At 40.2% G+C, this 19,089-nt stretch overlaps 1 protein-coding gene across 1 annotated transcript in view; it reads left to right on the top strand.

Moving 5' to 3' along the window:
- Window positions 1-19,089, top strand: part of USH2A (usherin) — a 580,537-nt gene that overhangs the window by 231,039 nt on the left and 330,409 nt on the right. The window contains exons 27-30 of the mRNA XM_088799150.1: window positions 804-1,077; window positions 4,874-5,077; window positions 5,204-5,284; window positions 7,933-8,130. Of these exons, the coding sequence (XP_088655276.1) occupies window positions 804-1,077; window positions 4,874-5,077; window positions 5,204-5,284; window positions 7,933-8,130 (757 nt within the window). The remainder of the gene's footprint in view (window positions 1-803; window positions 1,078-4,873; window positions 5,078-5,203; window positions 5,285-7,932; window positions 8,131-19,089) is intronic.

Consider the following 19,089-nt stretch of genomic DNA (forward strand, 5'->3'; position numbering starts at 1 on the left):
GTAAAACTAACAATTTTTATCTGGAATTACTGAAATTGTTTCATTTGACATGACCTCACATGTTTAAGTATCTTATGGTCATTGATTTGATGTCTAACAAAATAAAAACATAGTAAGTAAAATAATTACATCGTGTAACATTTTGAAGGAAAACATATTGTAGGCATTTCCTTTACCATGAAAATTTGGTCATAATACATTCATATTAGAAAATGGTACCTCGACCTAAAAGACAACACGTAGAGGCAATGATGTTAGTTAGGGATTTAGAATAATGAAACTGAAATAGTGACTCAAAACACATTTTACAAATTTGAAATTGAATTCACCGACCAATTAAAATAAGCTTAATCAGCATTGACATTTCATTTTCTTATTGTCTTGTCACATTTTCTCCCAAATTAAATTGATATGTGAAATAGTATCTTATCAATTTCAAAAACTCAAAAATGGAATGATGGTTCAAACTGCTTTGCTCTCTTCATTGTCATGTGTACTAGAGTCTAGTCTTTACCTGTGTCGTACCCACCAGAAGTTTCCGCCTGCACAGTGTTGCATCACATTGTGTAATCATTACCAGTGATGACTTAGTCAATACGACATTCTTCACCTCACTTACATGCTTGCAATGTACTTCATTACACGCTGCTAAGCTTGGCTTAGAACAAAGTGGAACGTGTTCACAGAGTGCTTTCGGGGAAACTTGTTGCTTTTCTTCAAGAAATTGGCATTCTACTCTCTCCCAAACAGCCCTTCCGCAGCCTTCTCATCTTTCTCTTCTCTTTTTTTCATATGAAATGCAGACGGAACTGAAGAGTGGAATATTGAGCCTGCGGTTAAATACCAGTGTTACTTTTACACAAGTGGATCTATGGCTGGGGCTGTCCTACTGTGATGGAACGTGGAATACAGTGATCGTTAAAAAGGAAGGTCCCACCATAACAGCGAGTATGAATGGACTGATGGAGCGTGTGTGGCAGTCACGAGCCCAACCACTGGTGGTGGATTCCCCGGTCTATGTCGGGGGAGCCCCGCCCGAGCTGCAGGACATGTATGGACACCTGAGCTTGGAGCAAGGTAGGCCCCACCTGGAGGAATCCCCAAATCCATACAAGCCTGGTCCTGCCAGGTTGGGCGGTTCTGATTTCAAGATACAGCAGTGAATCAGGCTGAAAGCAACACCCAGGCACCCCTTTTCTGGAGAATTTGGAACTCTAAAAAAATCACAGAACACTTCTTCAAATAATTTTTTTTGCCCTTAAGAGTGTTCCCTCATACCTATTTATAATAAATATGCTAATTAGCATATTTATTCTAACATGTCTTCAGAAAATATAATTGTAATTCACATATGTATGTGTATATATACACATACATGTATGTACACATACATACATATACATATGTATATGTGCGCTCATGTATTTCTTCATATGGTTTCCTTGAAAACACATGAACTTCTGGTACTTTTGAATACTGATCATTATACTTGCAGATTTAAAAAATAAACCAGGTCGGTGTACACAACTAGGCAAAATAACATTAAATTCACTTTTTTTCTTACATAAACACTAATCATCTCCATTTCAATGGAGCTCTTTGCAGTGAAGCACATGAAAGGTGGGTTTAGTGGAATTCCAAAGGTACTTGTGAAAAATCTATATGTTACTGATAATTAATAACCATCAAGGAAAGGAAAGGCTCATGAGTGTGTCTGACTTACCACTAAAACACGAATTTCATTCATAGAATGAATTTGAACATAATCAGAGAAAGAAAAAAAAGCATGTTAACTCATAGCACTGAACTCATATAATGAGTGTGAATGTAATTAGAGAAATTATTAATTTTGAAAGGCTAACAATAAATGAGTGCATACTATGTGGCAGGCAGGGTTCTGAGAGCTTTCCATGAGAATATGTGAGTTGGTTCTTCATCACAAGTCCATGACTTGGGAATTATTACTGGTATCCCCGGTTTACAGACGAGGAAACTGAAGAGCACAGAGGAGAGGAACTTGCCCGAGGTCACATGACTGGTAAGCAGATCGCAAGCCCATGTGTTGGACTGTAGCCTGGTGTTGCAGTCCCTTGTGTTACAATCAGGCTGAAAGCCTGTGGCCACGGGCCAATGCTCCTTCTCTGTAAAGTGAGGGAAGCACAGAAGCTTCCAGCTTGAGACCCCACATGCGCCCAGGTAGAGATGCCCTCTGCATATTTCAAAACCTATGCACTGTGAATGGTTAAAATTTCCACGAAGCAATCTTTGCCTCGTTGGTTAAGTACGTCAAGATTTAAATGCCTTTGACTAGAAAATATACGGCGAGTTCTAAGGAGACGTTTAGAAGGGTACGAGTGAGGAGTTAATGAATATCTGAGGTGTAAGACGGTAATGACATTTTCAAGGCACTTAAGATGTAACAGCAGCTGGAAATATTACATTCATATAAAGGCGTCTCCTGATTTTCAGGTTTCTGAGGTTAGAAAGAGCTTGAAAACCCTTTATATGAGCAAGATTACTTGGTCCTATTTACATCTAGCAGGAAAAAAACTGCCTGTCAAGCATTGTACTTCCAAACTCTACCGACACCCATCAGAGCACTATGGTAGTCCTGGAGACGTAGCTCACACTGGCATTGTAGGATGTTATCATCGAAGTTTATAACGTCAACATAAACCTGAGGGGGATAATTGAATCTACACTATGACAATCTGTGATACTGAAATATATCTTATTTATGGGTGATACTAAATTTTTATCATTGCAGTATCAGCCCTATCAGTGGCTCTCAACCTACTGATACAATAGGGAAGTGTAGTAGCTGAAACAAAATAAGAACTCAATAAACTTAGCTAGTATTAATTATTATTATTATCATCATCATCATCATCATTATTATCCAAGGTATACTAGAATGGCTAGAAAGGCTATTAAAGATGCATATTTTATGATCCCACCCCCTAAGATGCTAACTCAGATGCTGGGAGTGATACTGGTCAGTATAAGTCACTGCATGTTCTATATAGTGATCAGGAGAATGGTTACACCATAGCGGTGCTGCATGCAAGAAGTGAATTGCAATTCAAATGAATCGTGTTCACTTTGTGTTTTTCAGTCCATTATCAACAGTCTTAAAAATCTTTGTTTCTCACTTAGTACCTTTTTTCAGAAGCTCTGGTTTGTGATCATATTAGTGCTATTTTTTTTTAATCCGTTAATGTTGTAATTGTCCCTTGAATCAAATACCAGTTAATTTTCTTCTGTGTTTTGAAAATGCTGAACAACATACTCTGTCTACGATGTACCACCTCAGATCAGACCTTACAGCAGTATTTCAATGTTTGCCAGAGCTCCCTTGCCACTTTTCGGTGTTTTGTGGGTAGGGAAACTAGGGCACAGAGAAGCTAGGCGACTCAGCTCTGTGCCATCAGACAATTACGGCTGGCGAGGAAATCAGAATTCTTCGCTTCTGCATTTTCAAGCAGATGCTTTTATGTGGCGTTTCACTGCTTTCAATTCAATTCACCCAACTTATTGGGTGTCTGCTGTGTGTTCGAGATAGACTAGCGGTATTGATCGGTAGGGCCTAAAGGGATGTGAATAATAGCAAAGGCATTTCTAAGGAAACGGGCTGCAACTTAATGTGTTAGGAGACATAGTAAGACGTCATATAAATGCTGGCGAGAACAATGTGGTCGCTGTTACTATTAACTTACCGGTGAGCATTGTATTACGTTTTATTTCCAGTTTCTGCTGAGGTGCTTTAATGTTCAGTGTGTTGGGGACTTTTGAATTTGACAGTGTTTTGTTCAGAATACGTGAGTGAGTGATTGTGTGTTTGTGTGTGTGTGTGTGTGTGTGTGTGCGTGTGTTTTACAGCAATCTCGAACTCAGCCTGTTTGTCCCTTTTATAGTTCTGTGAACTTTCCTGAGAAAGAGTCCTGCCAAAACTCATTGAGCTGCTCGTTGTTTGTACAAAATAAGGTGTAATTCAAAGCACCCGCTGGTCCCCGGCTGACTGGGTGCCCCGTGGTTTTCTAACTAAAAAGCAGTGCCCACTCCACATCCATTCCCTCCATGTGCCGTGTTGTACTTCACAGACCTGTAGGCACTGTGATCCGTCTGAAGTCAGCTAGCCCTCACGCACTCAGCTGAATTGGGTCCCTGTCAGGCTAACAGAAGCATAAAACTGGGGCCATTCTGTACATTGGAGGTTAAGGGACTCAGTGCCAATGGTCGAGCACAATCCCAGTTTCTGCGTCTGCCTGTTTAACTAGGACTTTGTTCTGTAGCTCTGAAATAATTATTACGGAATTCATGGCGACATCTCAGGATTCTAGCATATCTTGAAAGTATATTCTCCCTCCTGCTATCCTGTCCGGGATCCTCAAAGGTCATTGCCCCCCAGTAATCTTGTTGAATAATTCTGCTACTTCAAATATTGTCACTTCAGCACTGACCGAGAGAGAACTTAATGTTCTAGAATTGAGGGACATGTGGGCACCCTCCCGACCATAATGTGTAATTGTCTACATTTTATTTTCGGAGAATATACACAATGAGAAAATGTGCACCTAAAGAGGTACAATAAACACTTTCAATTGATTATAATTCAGTCGAATCGTAATTACCGACTTCTGTGTTTTTCAAAATAACAGAAATGTAAATGTTTTCTAGCATTGGCTTGTGACCACCTAGCCTGATAAAAAAGCAGGAGGAGGCAGAAGGGATTTCCCACATGAGACTTGAAAGTTTAAAAATTGTATCAAAAGCACCGCCAGCGCCTCATCAAAATGTAGTGCAGAGGGCAGAAATCCCTGGTCATGAGTGACTCAAGCCCTTTACGCGATGCTCATCTCTTACTGTTTGCTAGGTTTCGGCGGTTGCATGAAGGATGTTGCATTTGCACGGGGTGCTGCCGTTAACTTGGCATCTGTGTCCAGCGGTGCTGTCAGAGTCAATCTGGATGGATGCCTATCAACTGCCAGCCCCGTTAACTGCAGGGGGAATGACTCCATCCTGGTGTACCAGGGGCGAGAGCAGCGTGTGCAGGAGAGTGGTCTGCAGCCCTTCACAGGTACGGGGTGGGGGCTGTGAGTTACATGTCACAGCTCTCCTCCTCATCCCCTCTTCCGTCTCAGCCAGCCCACACCCATCTACCTGACTAAGAGTTTATTCTCTCTGCTTCTTCTTTCCACCTAAGAATACCTGTATCGAGTGATAGCCTCACACGAAGGAGGTTCTGTACACAGCGATTGGAGTCGGGGACGGACAACAGGAGAAGGTGAGTGTTGTTGTAAAATGTGTGTGTGTACCCACGTGTCCATGCTTGTGCATACAGGTGTGTGCGTGCAAAGGAAAGAAAACACTGCTACCCAGAAGCAGGGAGTTCTTAGGCTTGCAGTCTCCTGACAGAGTACGCCTTGGTTTGCAAATTCATCTGCCGTGGCTAAAATGCTTAGTAGATGAGCGCTTTTCATGTTTCAAACATTTAATAAGTATTTGCTCAGCCCTGGTTCTTTCCTCTTCAGAGGAAGAAAGAAGTTCATGTTGTCTTAAGAATTTCATAGGCCTGTACTTACAGTCATATATCTAAGGACAGGGAACCCTTATAGACTACATAGACCCCCCCCGCCCCCCCCCCCGCCCAAGAAGCTAAAATCAGGATCACCATTAGATGAGGGAGGCATCATCTTGCCTCCCTCGTGCAGAGAGTGTATTTGCGGCCTGCACACTGGTTGACGGCAGATGTGTCTTTTATCACATCAGGGCAGATGTTTGCTGTGGTGTGGACTCTTAGGATCTCAGGATGATTCTCCCAGGACAGTAACTGTTCATTGGTCTGATGTTCTTGAATTGGAGGGGAAACGATTAGGAGATAAAATACGTTAGGTCTCATCTCAGACAACTGATTTATAATTGCTTTCTGCTTCGGACAGTGATCAAAAAAATCTTTTCACATAATGTCACAGGAAGGCATTCATCACAAAAAGTTGTGTGAATCAGTAACCTTCTACCATTTTGGGTCAAATATCTGTCATAAGGGCAAATGCATTTCCATATGATTGCCACTTTATGTCTGTTAAAGTTTATCCTTAGCAAATCACAATTTATCTTAAGATATGTCTTTCATCAAGAGTCTCTCATAGTTTTTTTTGTTTTGTTTTTTTCTTTAATCAACAAGGGGTTGCTAACCCAAGCATCCTTTGAGGAGTCTTGCTAATCTAAAAGATAATTAAATCGTGAAATGGGTTACTGAGAATGATTTTCCAAGGTCTCTGCCAACAGATTTTCTACAAGAGGACAGCTTGACACTGTTCCAGGATGACTTAAGTGATCATCTATTTATATAGATAAAACGATGAATTGAATGATCTTTTAAATTCCTTTTCCGATGTCAGAGCCAGGTGAAAGCTCTGATATAAAATATTCATTTGTTACTGGCACATCCACTGCCCCTATTTCTCATTCCTCTGCTTCATTAACAAATACACTATAAAGTCTGCTTTCAGTCTAATTCAGCAACATAAATAGGTGTCTGGAAAGTGTGTCGCTCACATAGCTTCCTAGTCCCCACTTTGAGTGCCACCGAGAACGTATGCCAATAGTGCTCGAATTTATAGCAATGATCTGACCACCAGGTCTTATGCCATAAATTCATATTTACAGTCTGACCACAACACTGAGCAGCTACATACTCCCCAGGGTGGGAGAATAATTGCACTATTTAATTATTTTTGAGTCAGTTTTGCTCTGTCCCTTATGAGAAGACCATCTGTTAGACAGTACTGTACTTTGCCCTGTACCACATTTCAGAACTAATAAAATCAGCATCACTCCCATTGTCCCTTTACTGGCAACTCCATCATGTGGCCCAGGCGTTTTCCAGGGGCGCCCGCCTGTGGTGTTTTAACTGCTCAGTGGTTCTCCATGCCTGTGTTTCCTCTCCTCTTTTATGTCCGTTTCGTTGCCTTTGAAGCTGTCCTATTTTACTGGTCTGAACAGTGAAGTCACGGGAGGAGGACGTTTGATGTGGGAAAACCAGAATGGTCACCCCTCGCCAGGGCTCAGGAGTCCACCAGCAGTTAGAGCAGGTCTCTCATCCATCACCCTGCCAGGGACTTCTGTGGGCTTTTCTCCGTGTCTCCGGTGCAGTCAGCTGTGAGGAAGTTGTGACTGATCAGAACCATAGAGATAGCTGATAAATAGTTAAAGGTATGGATTTTTAAAATTAGGAGGCACAGCTTGCAAGCGAGGTTTTGCAGTTCTTCAAACTTCCTCATTTTGTGTTAGTTACTGTTTTGTGATACTCTGAAGGAAACGTCCCTGAAAATGGTTTTGTATAATCTCAAGGGCACCAGCTTTTCTACCCCTAAAATGCAATTAGCAATGTATCCCATATATCATATCTGGTAGAACTTCACTTTTTTTAAATTAATTTGAAGAACAATTGAATTTGGAAAATGAGATCAGACAGTCAAGTATAATACAATCACACTTGTGATATTTTTTGGCTAATACATGGAAGATATAAAAGTGTCAAAACCAGTACGTATAATAACACTCTAATTATCTTGCTTCAAAGGGGGACATCATTACATTGTTTGAACTTGTTATCTGCCTACCATCCACCTCCTCCTTTATGAGTGATGTTTAAAACATGTCGGATACATTAAATGTTTTGGGGAAACCTGGACTAGACTTGAAAGAACGTTATGTCGATGGAGTTTTGATGGTTTTGAAATATTGCTTCAACTGAATGGCTGAAGATGTGCAGTCATATTAAATCAATGCTGAAAAGTTACAACTCTAATAAATTGTATTTATGCTAATGGTCGAGTCTGATTTACTGTGGCCATTAAAAGTGAAGAATGGGGCAATCGTCTTCTCAGAACTGCCATTTTCTCTGTTTTCTCTTTTCTTCCTTCACAGTCCCACCAAGTGTGCCAGCTCCCTCAAGGGTCCGCGGCATAAACGGGTACAGCATTGAAGTGACCTGGGAGGAGCCTGCTGTGGTTAGGGGTGTCATCGAGAAGTACATTCTACAAGCCTACAGCCAGGACGGCAACCTCCGTGTACCCCACACGCCCGCTGCCTCTTCTGAGTTTGTCAATACCAACACTCTCACAGGTATGCCGGTTCCTTAAGGGAGTAAATCATGTTCATTGTCTTTTTGTTTTGATTTTAAGTAAAAAACATTCTTCAAGGTTTTGGTTTTGGTTTTTGTTTACCAAAGATATTAAACATTCATATATTTGGCCTGATTAAAGACAGCAAGAACCATCCAATGATATGTAAGCCTGCATCCACCCAGGATGAAAAGAATAATTCTACAATACTATGGGCTTTCATAGATAGCATCATTACAAGGTTGATATTCTCTCATCGCCAAAAGATTAGGTCACATGGGGCTATAAACCTTCAAACTCTATAGACGTCTTTTAGGGATCCTGGGTACACATGTAGCAGAAGCATATCTATTTCACCTTGCAAAAAGTTACTCTTTGGGACTAGCCCAAGTTCACAGCACCATTATTTATTGTAAAATGGTCGATTAAACCTAATTATGTCATGATAGAGGAGTGTTACAGCACCAGCGGTTTGACAGGCAAACCAGTGAATCGATTTCTCATAGGGCACCATGAGCGGAGGGATCATACCTACGCTCATAACCCACCCGTCCCATGTGTAGTCCAGAACATGTGTGAGTGCAGTACAAAGCCGTTCGCAGCTTCAGGAAATGTTAAAGCACATTTCAGTGGAAAGTCACATTTAAGCCTTTGACCAAAAACAGAAAAATGCATCAACACATTTGATAGAAATGATTGTTTTCCTCTGTCAACGCATTTTATAACTTGGGGATTTTAGAGTACCCTTAATTATGTCTCTAAGATAGGTATTGGTCAACCCTTCAAGCCGTCCTTTTGTAGACTCCTTAAACTCTACAGCCCAAATATATAAGCCATTTTATAAAATCTCCTATCTCCAACTTCCTTCATCACTGTTTGAACCACCTGATAAAACGGCAATTTGATTCGGTCCACAGTTTCCATTGCCCACACTGCGCATTACAAATAAGTGAGTTGGGGGTGGGGAGAAAGTAGTTTATCACTAAAAATTCTCAATCTCCATCTTCCAAATGTGCTCAGTAATGACACAAGTCCGGCCACATTTCTGCAATAAGCTGCTTCTCCCATTCTTCTCATTAAGTAGTTTGTTTTTCTCAACTACCTAAACAATAGCCTCCCTTCCTTATCCCTTTCAGTGGATAGGCTTATATACTAGGTCATCTTCAATGCCAGAGAAGAAACAGAATCTGTCGTGTAGGACTTCCGTCACTTTCTCACTACCAAGTATATACAGTGATTGCATTTTTCTGACTGATAGGGTTGGTATTAGGGATTCAATGAATTACTGTATGCTAATACATTTAAAATCATTTTTAGCACACAATGGGGCATTTGCCATCACCATTATTTTCATTTTTATTTTTCACTTTTCTCTCTTTTTTCATTCCTATTTTTACAGAGCTTCCGTTATCCTATCAAAAATAGAACCTTCAAAAGCCCTCCGGGCCCAGCTTTTCCTGCCTATTCCCAGGTGTGACTGTGGTCTCTCTTCCTCTCACTTACGTTGTCCACCTGTCTGTCCACTGTGATGATTCACAAAATGTGGCCAAGACATCAGCACCAATGCCTCTCACCCTATTAGTGATGTCGGTTCTCCAGCCCCACCACCTTGCTGAACTAGAACCCATGGGGCAGGACTCAGCACTCCTTGTTGTAACGAACCCTCCTCCGCTGATTCCGAGGTGTGCCCATGTTTGAGAACCACTGTTCACCTGGATTCTCCCCAGTATCCTTCGGTCTCTGTCTAATCTGTCACCTCATTACTCCAGGTTTCAAACCAGGTATGTGCACTCTTAGATGTTCCTGCAGACCATGCCAAGCTCTGTACACAAGACTGGTGTACAGGGAGAAGATAATTAGAGAACCATCGACCAATAGTTACTTATTTTGATATACTCGGTCTGCCAAAAACTAAGGAAAAGGTCTCAACTTTAATGCAAGTTTGTCAGTTTCTCTTTGGGAAGCTTGCTTTTTGCTTCTATTTCTCTTTTGCTTATTGACATTCATTATTTATATTTTAACCTTTGACATCACATTGTTTTATGTATATCTCGGTAAATAGAACCTAGTTTGATTTAGTTTCATACTCGACTAGAAGTTCTCTGTATTTCAGTAGGAGTGTTTAACTCATTCGTATTTGTTTTTATAATTTATACAGATGTTCTTATTTCTGCAATCATGTCTCACACTTTCCAGTTTTGTTTGTTATTGGTTTTTAATGAATTTTGGCTGTCCCTTGATTGTATGTTGTTGCCTATATGGACTACAAATTCTTTAACTGTTTCCCACCCCACCCCCTGCCCCGGTGGTGTGGTTCAAGTCACATCTGCTGCTCACAGTTGTGAGAGGAGCAGGTTTGAGCATACACTGAAGGTAGTCTTAAAAACTATGGAGAATGCTGGTATTGTTAGGTGGACTTTTTTTTTTTTTTTTTTTTTTTTCAGAATATTGAAGAGGGGGTATGAATGGAGAGACACCAAAGCACCTTGAATCATGATCATAGTCATAGAAGTTCACAGTAAAGAAAAAAGAACATTAGATGGGGGGATGGGAGGGGTGAAAAAGTAAACAGCCAGGAAGTTGGATTTGGTGTTGTCAGTGGTGTGAAGACTGGCGGGGGCTGCTGCTTTGCCAGTTGGTTGAGATAACGAGGTACCAAGACAGAGGGAAATAGGTAAAGTAGACCGAGAGCAAACTGCTCTTGATCTTGAAAGTAATCCTCCTTGAGCATTTCTGAGTTCACTGTTGTTGAGATTTGAATGTTTTAGTTGTCCGAGTAGCATTTATTTGAATGAAACAATGCTGGTACTGTTTGCACAAGGCAATTTAGCTTTATTGGTTCACATAAGGTTAAACACTGTTCAGAAATGTATTGGTTTCCTTTTTGTTTTTGTCTGTTATACAGCAATTCTTTCATTCTTCGGCTCTGGGTCTTTGCCTTGGAAAGTTTGGTATCGCTTATATGATTATTACTTCTGACGAGAAAGCAGTTTTTCACATTTTCTAATTCTTCCCAGTTTGTCCTAATTTTTTTAGTAGCTCAGAGCACTGCTTGTAAAGTCAAATCAACCCAGGTTCAAATCCAAGCTATGTCACTTGTTAGCTGTGTGAGCTCAAGCAAACTTAAAAACAATCCCTGTACCAGAAGTTCCTTTTATAGAAATTGGGTATACAAACCTCCTTTAGGTTATAGGTTTGTTATGAAGATGAAAACTGAATTATCTACACAGACTGTTCAGCTCAGAAACAAGCACATAGTAAGTATCCATTGAATCAGTTATCTTTATACGATGTAGTCTCTGAATTCTCGGCTATTCCTTCATAATTATTCCCCTTTAATTTCCTGATTTTTGCATTGTTGGTTCTTGGAGCCTTTTAAGACATTTTTAAAATTCTTCTATGTCAGTCTTGTATACAACTTAGCATTTGTTTCTCATCTCATCCAATTCACTTTGATTTCTGCCTCCCTCTCAATAGTCTCATGTTTCACCTCTTTACTGTTTACCTTCTGCCTCTTGTTTAATGGATTCCAAGTTGCTGTAGATCTTATTGGTAGCTTGAAACTGATGGTTTTTAAACTTTACGTGATTCCTGAGTCAAGTCCTCCCCAGTGCATGATGGTGTTTTATAATTTGAGGGCTGTGTTCTCTTCTTCCTTCGAGTTACATATGTTTTCCCCATGGTCTAAACACACCCCTGCACCCCCACTGTGGCTAAATGTGGCTGCAGCCCTGCTTCTACAGTTCAGTCAACCCTTCCCTAAACTTATCTTCAGGCTGAGTTTTGCTCAGGAAAATTAAGCCATTTTCAAATGATATTACTGGGCACCTAATTGTTGTTGTTAATAAAAACCTTCACTGGGGTTGTGATGGGGTCAGTTGAAGTAGGTTTCTGTTGGCCTCAGAGCAATCTGTCAACCTCAGCTCCTTTTTGCCCAGTGTTTGGAGAAGGGGGTGCTGAGGCTCATGGGCATGCTGTACCCAACTCCAGATTCGGTTTGCCCTGGGCTCTCCTTCAAGTGTCCATTTGTCTTTGCCCGGAGTCCTTCCAGGTATTTCTAAACTTTTGGCCATTTCATTGGGATTCTTACAAGGCAATAGTTTTAAACTGTGGTGCAAACTGAGCCAGCTGGGAGCTTCAATAAATGCTGATGCCTGGGCACCACCTACAGTGTCTGATTTTTCAGTCTGGAATGCAGCCTGGTATTTTTAAAGTGTCTGCAGGTACATTTGTCATGCAGCCAGCACTGGGAAACTCTGGGAAAAAGAGGGTTCTAACCAGTGATCGAGTCAGTTTTACCCAGAATTCTTTGGACAACTTCCACCTCCCAACTGAAACTTAAAAATGTCAGATGAAAAAAGAGAAATGTCTCTCTGAAAATAAGATATGAAAAATAGGAAGACAAAATCAGCAAAGGAGAATTATAGACAACAAAATTAAGTGAAATGATTATTGGGAAGAATCATTATGGTCAGGCTTAACAAAATGCAGAAAACCGAAGGGGGGAAAAATGAGTACTAACTAAGGGGACAGAAAGAATGGAATAGTGAGACAGAATATTTACCATTAATGAATTTGGCTACCAGAAGATTAAATGGGATAAACCCCAGTAGCATGGAAAGTCTGAGGATTGACAGCCCCACTTAGGAGCAAGTGGGTCCCTCTGGGCTTCAGGGTCTAGGTTCTGTGCTCGCCTAAGGCCCACATTCAGAGCTGGGAGTTCTTGAAAGTTCATTTCCTCTGCTGGAGCCCGTGGGTGGAAAGCCCGCAGCCAGCACTGCAGTGTTGCAAAGGGCGCCAATGAACTCTGTAGCTCTCGCTGATTGTCCCTCCAGCCCTGTTAACAGGCAAAGCTGCTGCTCAGCGACAGTCCTGCCGTTGCCCTTGCGTCCAAGGGCTGCTCCCAACGCGACTTCACAACTGGATTTGAGATTACATCAAGAATGAGTGGATTCAACTATTTGCACGAATCCAGTTTTTTTTATTCCTTAAAATGTTTAAACCTGTAAATTTAATTATCAGCATAATTCATAGAGAAACTAGTATAGTGCTAGGGATATCATTGGTGCACAGAAGATATTTTCTCAATGTTATTGTTGTATCACATTGAGCAAAAGTCTAGGAGTTATATTTCTTACTGAAATAGAATAATAGATAATTACAATCATATTTATTATTCACTATAGTTCAGCAGAAGAACCAATAACAATCTTCCTGGTGACCCAAATGAATCTGAATTTATGTAGAAAAAGGAATGGAAGACATTTGAATTTATAATGCCCTTGGATCATAGAGCAGCTGCTGTGAAAACTGGCTCAGTCTTCATCTGCAGTAAACATTAGTCTTCTACCTGAAGAAAGTGGCTTATGTGCTGAAAATGTTTCTCACTCTTCTCTCTCTCCCAGAGTTAGTAGTAATAATAATTATCAGCTCAACTGGTCATGAGGTGATTTCTGGAATGCTTAAATGATGCACATTCCTGGGCTCCACATAAGACTCTGTATATTTGAGCTAAGATTTGGAAATCTTCCTTTTACCAAGTTATCCAGTTGATTCTCTTGCAAAAGGTCCATGGCCCACATACAGGAAACTACTGGGGTGATGTGAGATCATCTTTTACCTGTTGGGCTTGATTTCTCCCCGCTTGATTTGTTTCTTCCCCTTGTTCCAACTGCATTAGTTTTGTGGGCAGAACAATACTAAGACAAGTGAAGAAACAGAAGCAGTGGAAGTAGGGCTCGGCCATTAAGGGCAGTTTTCTGAAAGTTGCCAGTGGTAGGAAGTGAGAATTATTGGGGTTCTTGGTAAGCTACAGATTCTGATTCAGTAGGTCGGGGGATGTGGGATGAGAGTCTGCATTTGTATGAAGGCCAACCCTTCCCCTCCTCCATCCCATGATACTCAGTAGAAAGGCCAGGAGCTCACTGTTTTTACAGGAAATGCAAAATGCCCTTTCATAAGGGTTCTTTTCCCTTACACCTGACCTTGAAACTTAACCCCAGCCATCAGTCCATCAGTAAGTCTCCATGTGTATGCATATGTACGCATGTACATATTTATGTTATATATAACATACACTATTATTATGTTGATTTACCTGAGAAGCCTGCAGAGAGACGGCTGTAATAACAACTTCAGTACTATGCAATTTTGTTTTCTACTCCACTGAGAATTTTTGCTCCATAGTTGTTAAAATTGCCTGTGGGTGCTCTGTGCACACCTGACTTATTTCTTTATTAGACAATAAGCTCCTGGAGGACAAATGTGTTTCATATTTAAGTCTTGTTCAGTACTCTGCTCAAGATAAGTGATCAGTACACTTTTCTTGAATGAAGGCATAGACAAAGGAAAAATTGCAGCTTTCTGTTGCTCACCTGGTAGTTAATATAATGTTAATATTGTCTTATCCTGCTGAGTATTGAACTACTGGTTCTTACTCAAGACTTAGCAGTGCCGCGGTTCTCTAATTTTATGAAACAATATACAGAACCATGATAACTTAAATATATATTTGGAACTTAATATACATATTCCCAGTGGAAAAAAAAGCAAGTTGGTAGGGTGAAAAGAATCTAAATATGAGTTCCAAAACTTATACCTTATAATGGAATTCAAGCACTGTATAGATGGAATTAAAAATAATGGAAGCCAGTATGGCCATGATGATAATTACACAGAGCAGAAAATACTTATTTATTAAAAACAACATTGTATCCTGTATTTCAGGCTTGTGCTACATCCTACCTTTTCAATCTACTTTCTTTGTTGCTACCTTTTTTTTATTGTAGTAAATAAAATACATGTGATAAGCAGTCTGCTTTTATGCCATCAAAATATAGTCTGAGCATTCCCTCTAAAGTATAATAGTGTGTAAAAATATTAACATTTTATGGGGCTAAAACAGTGAAGAACACTTGTTCATTTTAAATTAATTGCACTTGCGAGACAGAGACCACAAAACAACAGTGACTTAAGCAAGATTAAGTTTTTCTGTTTCTCCAGTAACAGAAGTTCACTCGTCAGTGCAGGGGTGGGATGGTCTCAGTGTGAGGGACACGTACATTGGATCTTTCTCCTATGTCATCCTTAGGGGCAAGGCTTCTGCCTCATGGTCCAACATGGCTGCTTGAGCTGCAGCCATCCAGCTAGGTTTCCATTCAATGGGAAGTAGGAGTGTTTGAAGAAGGATGTACACATTGTCCTGAAAGCCATATTTCAAAAGTCCTTCTTCCATTCATGGTTACATTCTGTGGTCAGAACTTAGACACATGGCTGTACCTCTCTGCTGGAAATGCTGGGAAATGCTCTTCAGATCCAAAGTGGCCATGGCCCAGATTAAAAAAAAAAAAAAAAAAAGTTTTATTTTTACTGTGGAAGAATATGTAATAAAAGGGCACTGTCTGGTCTCTACCACAATAGGCCAACATCAGAAGTCAATTGGAAAAATTCATTTTAATGATATTAAAACATGAATTTTGAAGAAAGCTACCATTTTTATAGTACTTCATAAATTAATATTTCATATTTGTAGTTTATTCCAAACTCTTTCTTGACATGTAAATCTTAAAAGAAATTGGTCTGAAAAAAATCCACAGGGCAAAAATATGGCCTGTGACATAAATAGTAAAAATAGAAATGATGTCATGTTCCTGCTTAGCTAATGTAGGAGAATTTCATTAGGTGATGTAGTGTTGATGAGTTAATAGCTTTGTCTGACTCTCCTGAATGTACAATGCGCCTGAGCTACTTGTGTGCTGTGAAATATCAGATAGGGCTTTTTACAAGTTACTCACTTTATTATGTGCAGTGAGAATTTGCAGTGAAGGATGTAGATTTCTTTTTGGTAACATGTTGTACCATGGTTAGAAATGATAGTAATACATACATTTTGCTGTATAGTGACACTCAACTAGGCATGTTTGTAATGGTAGTGTGTTTGATATAAATATGGCAAGGTTACCAATGAGATGTGGTAAAGGAATAGTCACTCCAAATTTTCTGTTTTCTAACTTTTATGACCTTTTTATATTTGTATTGTATTTGGAACAAATAAAAAACATCATATATATATGTATATATATATATATATGTATATATATGTATATATATATATATGTATATATATATATATATATATATATATGATACACACACACACACATATATATAATACAGAGAGTGCCAAAAAATGTATATGCATTTTAAGAAAGAAAAACTGTGTTTAATTGTTAATACTGAATATATACTGACAACAAAAGATGAATACGAGTCACGTTTGACGTCTGCAATGACAAGAGGTACTCAAAGTGGTTCCCGTCAGTGTCCAGACATTTCTGATGATGGCAAAAACTACTGCTTGAGCAACGTTAACCAAAGCGACCACTTGTGCACATTTTTTGGCACCCCCAGTATATTATAATAAAATATAATATGTACATATTTGTGTGTGTGTGTGTGTGTATTCATTGTTACACTCAGTAACGCACATACACACTGGTACAGCATTTCTATGAATCAGTTGTTTCTGTAAGAGGATATTACAGGCATACATACTTGCCCATTGGAGGGATAAACATGCTGCTTTCTGTTTGTGCACAATAGATTTCAGTAATAAATTAGAACCTTTTAACACATTATGAGGTGTATTTTTTTATTTTTTAGAAAAGTAATTGCTATAAAAAGCTTACAATTATTTTAGTAACATTTCTTCAACCCGCCTTTTTTCTTCTAGTAGAACTGGGGCGTAGGGTGAATGGCAGGGTTGGTGATCTTGGAGTCAGGAGCAGTTTCTAACCTGGGCTCAGCTGCTGGACTTGAGATGCGTGTGACGCTCTGTTCAACAGCAGCTCGCTCTGTACGATGGGAGGAGAGAACTGGGGGCCTTTAGCAGAGAACACAGGTCTCTGATTAGTAAGGGAGGCTTTCATTCCCCCTTGCTCTCCTTTCCTCCTGTCTCCTTGCCTGCCTCATGCTTAGTAGAGTCCAGTCTTTTCTTGGAGTGTTCTGATTTCAGTGTCAGCCCTTTGTGTGAGATAAAGAGTTAACATCACTGGCTGGATTCAGCCCTATTGCAGAATTAGAATGAAAATGACAAACTCTGTAGTTCCTGCTAGGAAGTCATGGATTCGAACTCTGAGGGTAGATGTAAGTCTGCTGAGAGAATTGTAAGTGGATAATAATGCCTTGAGGTCAATTAAAATCACTGTTTAAACTATTCTTTAGAACTGAGATTAGACCCTATATTTTATAAAGAAAATAGAAGAACACAACACGTTTTTATCGTCTATCTGTAAGCATCAAAATCTGTCTAGTCTTTGATCCAAGGTATATGATTCCCTTCACTCCCTACTATAAGATTTGAAGACAGTCAGAAAGTCCATTTGAAGGAAATTAAGTATACAAAAAAAATGGTTTTAGAGTTTTTAAAGCATTATTGTAGGTTTGGGGTAAGTGCATTTAATTCTCCACCTTTGGTTAAAATAAAAATTGACTTCCATTTTATAAATATTAGAGATCCTTATTTTCACTTCCAATATTACCAAAAACACGAAATGAATTCGATCTTCCTAGGCTACTAAGACTCAGAGGAGAAGCATCCGGGTGTGTTTCCAGATCTTGGTTAGACCATTAAATTTTCATCCATATTTAACAAATGTCATTATTCAGTTTCATGGGGTCACTGTGTCAAAATGTCTGTGTTAGAACTTTAATTTATTTTCCGAGGTTCCTTTAAGTGGGCAGAAAGCATGGCCCGTTGGATTGATTTACTCTCTTGAATCCATCCATTGCATTGGTTTGCCGCTCAAAACTTAAAAATTAGGATTTAGCAGCTCTGCAGCAGAATTCTGAGCCAGGAAAGCCTCCTTCTCTTCTGCTTTCCTCCTTCTCCTGGCTGATTTTCCTTTAAAAAGTGGGTTCTTCCATTCTGTCTCCAGGTAGCAGCTCTGCCTGTGTGGTATCCCTTACCAGATGGCCCTCTCAATAAATGCCTTGCTCGTGCCCACCCTCACTTTCTTGATCCAAATGTGAAATGCCAGCAAATAAATAAGAGCATTGTACTCTGAGGAGTTCTCCTGAGATGGAGGAAAGCCCTGGGGAGAGGAAGCTAGAAACAGCTTTTCTGTTTACTGTGACTGCTCCTAATTACTGGCCAGTAGGTAGAAGACACTGTTTAGATATCAAATGTAAAGGCGTGTGTGTGTGAGTGTGTGTGTGTGAGAGAGAGAGAGAGAGAGAGAGAGAGAGAGAGAGAGAGAGAGAGCGAGCGAGAGAGCATTCTCCCTAGTATTCCAAATGCCTTTGATGGCATGAAAATGCTCTTGGGTTGTAAGAGTCCATTTGAAATACTGAGCATGATCTTTGTGAGGCTACCATAGACTTTGGACCGGGGTCGATTGTTGTGTGCACGTTTCACCACCAGACTAAAAGTGCAGCAGAAATGAGTTGGTAATGAGAGCAGAGCCGCCAGTTCTTTAATTGAATTAAAAGCTGGGTGACATCAATGCAGACACCTGTCCAATTACAGACAGGCCAAGGTGTTTACCATCGCTGTACCAGCGATTCGAAGATGACAGAAATATTTCCGCCCACAGATTAGCATAATGAAGGAGAACAGATTACAGTGGATGCGGGCCAAACACCCAGGTTGGCAGCTGGGGGTGGGGTGGGGGAGGGAGGTGGAGTCTGGGCAAGGACAGAAATAGAAACAGAGTCTCTTCTTCTTCTCCAAATGTGCTTGGCTTTTTAAAAGATGCCACTTTGCCTTGTGTCTCAGGCTCGGTGTCCAGGCAGAGCATTTATACTTGTCTGCATTTAGTCTGAGGAGTTCATTATCAAATTCCAATGTCAAAGCCGGCGCTTCTGTTGCTTTCCTGCTTCTAAGTAAGTGAAGCTGTATTCGATGCACAAAAGCTTGCCCAGAGGGTGTCAGCTCTACCATTTTGTCAGGTAGTCGAACTGC

Source organism: Rhinolophus sinicus, chromosome 6, assembly GCF_057876585.1.
Source record: "Rhinolophus sinicus isolate RSI-liver-muscle chromosome 6, RSI-T2T, whole genome shotgun sequence".
Taxonomy (NCBI): Eukaryota; Metazoa; Chordata; class Mammalia; order Chiroptera; family Rhinolophidae; genus Rhinolophus; species Rhinolophus sinicus.